The 6,841-nt window shown below is 33.9% G+C and overlaps 1 protein-coding gene across 3 annotated transcripts in view; it reads right to left on the bottom strand.

Moving 5' to 3' along the window:
* Window positions 1–2,011: 2,011 nt before the first annotated feature.
* Window positions 2,012–6,841, bottom strand: part of LOC109472796 (cell cycle control protein 50A-like) — a 22,096-nt gene continuing 17,266 nt past the window's right edge. Inside the window, exons 7-8 of one of the 3 annotated variants that reach the window (XM_019772659.1) lie at window positions 5,112–5,190; window positions 2,012–4,060 (exon numbers count right to left, since the gene is read on the bottom strand). In XM_019772659.1, the coding sequence (XP_019628218.1) occupies window positions 5,118–5,190 (73 nt within the window). In that variant the 3' untranslated portion in view covers window positions 2,012–4,060; window positions 5,112–5,117. Of the gene's footprint in view, window positions 4,061–4,559; window positions 4,615–5,111; window positions 5,191–6,841 lie in introns of all 3 variants that reach the window. The other 2 variants (XM_019772660.1, XM_019772662.1) reach the window with 2 other exon arrangements.

Here is a 6,841-nt window from a genome sequence, read left to right as displayed (position 1 = left end):
TTTTTTTTTTTTTTTTTGCAACATGCGAAAATCAATGAGCGCGTGGATGTCATCCATAAAATTAAGTCGGTGTGGCCTAAGGGTCAGTAGCACTGTTGTCGCCCTTTCGTCCGTCTTTCTGTCATTTGATGGAATTACACTGCTCATGATGGACAGAAACTTTGCCCAATTTGTCATATTGGCATGTACATATATTCAAAGAGATGGTATTAAACTATTAGCGTAGTCTACAGTGCAAAATTTAATGACACAGGTGAATTCTCAAACATTATGCTTTGTACATGTAGTATGATTTCTGTAATGTGCTTTTGGTGTTAACTTCAGATTGAAGATCCATGACATGCAAGTACATGTAGCTGTACAGTACAGTAGTACAGTTATTCAGTTGCTATACATGTATACTTTCACTGTTACTGTAAGACTTAGTTGTTCTTGTATTTTGTCATAAGCAGTGTGACTTAAGCTAGAAACTCCTACAAAATGGGCTTCTACTAGATAGAATGTAGGTAAGTTATTTTTCTCAGTGTCAAAAACGGAAGCTATTAGTATAGGGTAAATAGCTTAACAATTATCAAAGAAATGTAAAAACTATATGGAACACAGTCAACACACATCTGTACTATACCAAGTAAAGTAATGGTCAGATCTTTAAATCTGTTGTGTGCACATTTTACAAATATTTGTTGCAGCATAATTTTGAGCTCATAGTATGATTGAACAGGGTATTATATAATCAGCTATCAACTATCAAATGTTGAAGGGTAAAAATTTAAACTTGTTGAGGTGTAATCAAAGAAAATGTTAAATTGATGTGAAATGAGGATATGTTATTTCTTTAGCTTTATAACCAACTAAATATTCTATATACGCCCAATCCAAATTTACATTATGTATGCCACTGCAGTTTCTGACCATAGGTGTACTTTTTGTTCATTCCTCTGACAGAGTCCAACCATGATATTAAGTACTTACAGATAACATTAGTGTAATATGTTGCTGCAATTTTTTGTATATACGTTGCTTTCTTGTGGCTTAAAATTGTGTAGCTGGTCATTTTAGTTCGATGATGGTACATTTTCTGACAATCCCTTGAAATATTAAAGAAAATATTGCTATTATATAAAGAATTATTACGATTGTGTTTTGAGAAAAACTCCTCAGATTGGTACAAAATGTACATTGTACTAGTTGTGGTCAGAAAAATTTAAAAAAAATATTTAAAAAAATTAATGTATTTAGGAAGTAAAGAGCCAAAATTCCTTTTTTTTTGGTTATACATTGTACATGACGCTTGGCATATGTGTAATTCTAGAGTTCTAAGCTTATGATATTGTACCTTTGTTCATATCTATATAATTTGATGATTATGTATATTGAGGATTGTATACACAGAGTAAAATTCTTTGGTGGTGGGAGATTCTGATATATTTATAGCCTTTCCTCAGAAGTAGGGCAAGGAATTGATATGTGCAAAGATTATGGTCAATTAATGTGGTATTTGGTGAATAAACCAATTATGTATGTGCAATTGTGATGGAGTGTCAACTTGTACTGACTCATGACTCCATTTTTCTGCCGTTTTAGCTTTCATGCATCCAAAAAAAATGTTTATTAAAAATAAAACTCTCATACCTTGTATCTTGTACCTCCATTCTAAACAATTTCTTGAAATATTTTTGATATTTACTTTTCTGTAGAATGGTATATAACCTCTTTGTTGCTTCTAGGATTTTGATGGCATTCTATGGGAGACAAACTTGGTGTTGCCTAAGAGTACATAAGATGGCCCTCTCATTTTTTTTCATCACCTTGGAACTACTTTTCCTGCAATAATATTTTGGGTCACAAGATGGCGCTTTTGAACAACAGTATTAATCTCTGAATCACATTTTCTGAATGCCATGTAGAATAATGGATACAGTTGAGAATTTGGTGAGTTGACTGTGTTCAACTATCATACCAACACATGACTACATTTGTATAAAGTATAAAATGTACAACACAGGCAAACATGTTCCGATATTTATTCTCCTTTACATAAACAAAGTTGAACATTACACATGTATGTTGGGTTGCACAAAATCACACAAAAAATATCAAGGCATGCATCAATTGTGTACAGTAAAAAAAACTAGTTTTCAAATCAACAGTACAACCGTAATTTGAACCTTTTCCTTGCCGTTTAATACCAAAACCAATGCAAATTTGGTGCTTAAAGACTACCTTAAAGCCCGTCACGAATTTGGCCTCCTGAACACTAGCTGAACGCCCCCCAACCAAAGGAGTAGGTTGAAGTAAAGTTGGCTGGTGTTCGGCGAGGTAGGCTACTAGTCAGCAGTTTTTGGGGGGTGTGTTCGGGGGCAAATTTGACTAAAATTTAACTCAAATTCGTTTCGATTTGTACATAAAGGTAAGCGTGGTTAGACTGCTCCTAAACATCATTCTGAACGAGGTCTGCTGGTGTTCGGAGGCAAGGTTGGGGAAGGTCTTGAATGTATGACGGGCATTTGATCATGTATAAAAGGGAAACTTTGCATTCTCTAACACTTCCTATTTTCTTGGACAGTTGGATTGTCTAGTTTTCATCCTTATAGCACTGCATTGATACTGCAGGTAATATGTGAACCATATTTTTAGATCCATAGTCATTTTTACAATTTCTTGACAACGTGAAATAATTTCCCTAACCCTTACGAATGCCGTGTTTGAACAACCTTAAGTATGGAAAAGCTATCATACTACAAACATGTAATAAACATACAACATGGAAAAAATGGCACAGTACTGCACCTGTGGTAAAATCTACATGGTAAACTGAGAAAATTGCATCTTTCTGAGTCACAATCGGCGTCACACATATTTAACATATATCTCCCCATTCCTAGGATGACATCTTTCACAATTTGGGAATTCTGTTCTGACTTACATGAACTACGGAATGTTCTTGATATCAAATGGAAAATGAAATAAAAACTACCGACCAATATCGCATAACAGACTGCAGTCATCTCAGATTTCTCACGGTGGACTTCTCAATTCTATAACTGTTGAATTTGATGTTTGACAAAGGAAAAAGATATAAAATCTAACTTCAATACAGCAAACTTTTTCAAAACTGCATGAACAACATGCATGTACATACAGTAAGACTTAGTAACAATAAATACATGTATATCTCTGAATTTTGATCTTTATAATGTTTGAGTGTTTTAAAAATCAGTCATTGCACAATGTAGGTTCTTGTTCACAAACTGTGGTCTTTTGAAAAGGTAACTATATTAAAGGTCTTTGAAACATGCATCCAGAGGACACCTTCCGAAAAGAAGATATAAAATGCATACATGTATGGGAGCACTAAAATAAAAGAGTGCATGTAGAGAAGTTTCTGTATATTGTATTTATGGTATTCTATAATACACTAAACAAGTCTGGATTATCTTCAAAATGCTGCCTTCCTTCTACATTTTCTTATGATAATTTTCTTTTCCACTGCATTGTACCTTCCAACCAAACATACTAGATAATACATACATGTACTAGTATACGTGTAACAAAAAAACTGGTTGTACATTCAATATTGCACCATATACACGTATGTGTATAATAGATTAACATCACCAAATTACTTAAAAATTTAATCTCTTAGCAGACTAGAATCATGTTTTTATCTCACAATATACAGATCATATTACATGTACATGTATGACTAAAATTCCAGCTTTTAAAAGGGCTAGGATATGTACAACTACTACTAAGTATTTGCATGACTATCAACAAATGCACAAATGATTGCTGGCTAATATATAATTATAATGTCTACTTGTTCAGCCTTTCACACACACAAAAAAACAGTGCAGTTTCTACTGATAATCTTTCATTATCACAAAAGGAAATAATACCCCCATGACATTTATGCAATTCCATAATTGTTCTTGCTGATTGGTTACTTGTTGTTAAGTTGGACTGCTCTACTTGTTACATAGGGGTGTTCACATGTAGTTGTTCCTCTAATTCATTTCTTCTTTACATTCCAGTTCCCAAGTCTGTCATGTCAGGTTGTCTGGAAAAAGTAAGGGGAAAAAACACATCAGAAAAACTTGTTTGACCACCAACAAGAATTTGGTCGTTCTTTTACATTTGTATTCACATTTACATGTTGCCTGCATGTGAATGTGGTGCTTGCTTCTGCTTCAATAACATTCATCTACAAACAACTAAAATCAACAGAGCTCAAAATCGGATCAAAATGGAATAATTATCATAGAATTATATACAGTCATGTAGCTATGATAGCATATACGTAGTATTAGTTATACATTGCACTGAGACTCTAAAACTTGAATATCTTTGGTCACAAAAGTCTATAGTATGATTGAAGTTGAACAAATTTAAACATACATTTGACTATATTGATCAAGATTGGGGGAAAGTTTAGCAAAGCAAAGGTACTGGTTACTTTTTAGGACATGAGGTTTTTTAATTACGGGAAAAGCAGTTAGAGTAAAGCTAGCACCTTATCCCGAGTTGCAGGTTCAAGGAATTATCATATAATAATTTACCACTCATTCATTGGTAAATGCTGCAGCGGAAAATCCCACAGGGTCTTCCTGGGTACTAAACATGGTGGACAACAATCAACAATGTCAAATTATCATGATTCATTCTTTGGTCTGAAAATTACCACTGTTTTCAGCCACTGAGAGTGGCTAGGACAGGTATGGAAGGTGCTGTATTTCTGATTAAAGACCCTTGTCATACTCATTTTTTGAGAACAGAGCTGTGTACCTATTGTCAACAAATTTTAGGTACAGGTACAGGTACATGGGTTTAAGCACAGGTCTAACTTCTTCAATAACAGAAGTTTATGAATTTTAGGCCAATAATAAGCATATAATTTCACGTACATGTACAATGTAGGTACAGTACCCGTCCGGTACTTAATGATTAGGTATTTTGGACCTGTACCTGATAAATTTTGTGGTACAGTACCAGTAATGTGTATCGGTACACAGCTCTAATTGGGAAGAATAAAAGATCAAGTAGTAATACTTTATTTGTGATTGTTTCATGCTGTCATTGGCTTGGACAGTTGGAAAATAAAACAGGAATACCAGATGTCATTGTCTCTCTGCAGCAGAAATGGTACCTAATCGTTGTTGGGCTACAAGTTTGGCCAGTTCACCATCCTCACTGAAATAACACTGTTTATTCAATACTTTCAAAGAAGCAACAAGTTTTTTTCACCAAGTAAACAAAAATAACATTTTTCCAGATTTCATTTAGATCATTGTACTCATTTAGTAATAATCTGACTTTTTACAATTATTTAAGATATTCTTTTACATTGTATTATGAACGAGTGATCAAAAATAAATTTAAAGAATTGCATTACAAATCCCTGTCATGCTAATCACTCATGATTGTTTTGAATTAATTTTCACAGTCCATTGCAGCAAACGATGTAATTAAATCACTTTTAATCACCTCTGAAGTCAATAACTTCATAATATGATTAACCTGAGATTATACTTATAGCTGACTCTACCAAATTCAGCCACTCGATTAAAGACTATGAAACCCAGGGCTTGAAATACTGGGTACATGTGCACCTTAGTGCACCCAAAATTGGAGCTGTGCACCCATTTTTTTTCTGTGGGTGCACTGGTGCACCCAACTAACTTGCAGATATTTTTTACATATCAAATGTATAATAGTATACAGAATAATCTTGGCATCTACATGTTTGTGTCAGAAAAATAGTACAATCTTTCTTGTAGTACTTGTTTGAGATTTTGAAGTTAGCTCCCATTTCAAATTCAAGCTCAGAAGAGAAGCAGTAAGATTTCTAATTATGTTTTGTTTTATATGGTGCACCCAAAACATTTTTTGTGCACCTAATTTTTTAGGTTAAGTGCACCAGTGTATAGCTACTCCCAAAAATGAATTTCGAGCCCTGAAACCAGTAACACATTTGGACCAAAACTACACTCTGAGGTTAGGGAAACATTGAATCTTGCAAAATCATTCTGAGGCTTCCACCAGTTAATTGAATTACTATAATTAGATTCCAGCAATGACGTCACAGTGAACATGATATCCAATTCAGAACCTGGCACCAAGGTTCGTAAACAAACATTCCTTCCAGTCCAGCAAACAATACATAATTATTGTGACTATGTACATGTTGTACAACTGCAAATTATAAAATGTTTGCTTCTCAAATGAACGTTTTCTAAATGTCTTTGTTCATTGAATAATAACTTTGTCCTATCACGTTTGACTATTTTTGGGAACTTGTATTTTAGTGTTATCGGTATCATAATATGGTTTTACTCTCAATATCTAAATTCCTCTTAGATGTAAGTTAATCTAACTACTGCTTCCTAGATACAAAATTAGAGAATAACATGTAGGTTTTGGGTAGGAAGGGGTGAAGCAGGGTTTCCTCTGTGGCACATGCATATGTGTTAGTTCAGTGTGTGGCCACCTGACTTGTTATTGGGTTCTGTGTAACTTTAAAGTTTGAGCTACCAAGACATTCAGCTAGATCGTCATAGTACTTTTAGTTATTCATTAAACTTGCTATACATTTACAAGGGTTATACAAAATGATTGCCACTAAAGGGAGAAAGACAAAATTTCTGATTGGTAGTTGAAAAATGCTACTTTTTCCCTTCATGTATATCTGCTGCCAATGGTTGGGCTTAGGCCTAGTCAAATTAATGTTGTGCTTTCTGGTTTCAGTCCTGAAAAAACTGGGGTCAGTTGGTAGGGATTTTGTTCTTTTTTTTTTTTAAATAATTTTTTTTTTTTAGTTATTTCGTAATAAAATAATTCCTAC

This window comes from Branchiostoma belcheri, unplaced genomic scaffold (genome assembly GCF_001625305.1).
Source record: "Branchiostoma belcheri isolate BF01 breed outbred unplaced genomic scaffold, Haploidv18h27 scaffold282, whole genome shotgun sequence".
Taxonomy (NCBI): domain Eukaryota; kingdom Metazoa; phylum Chordata; class Leptocardii; order Amphioxiformes; family Branchiostomatidae; genus Branchiostoma; species Branchiostoma belcheri.
Note: the sequence above shows the minus strand (reverse complement) of the source record. Positions and strands in the feature narration are given on the sequence as shown.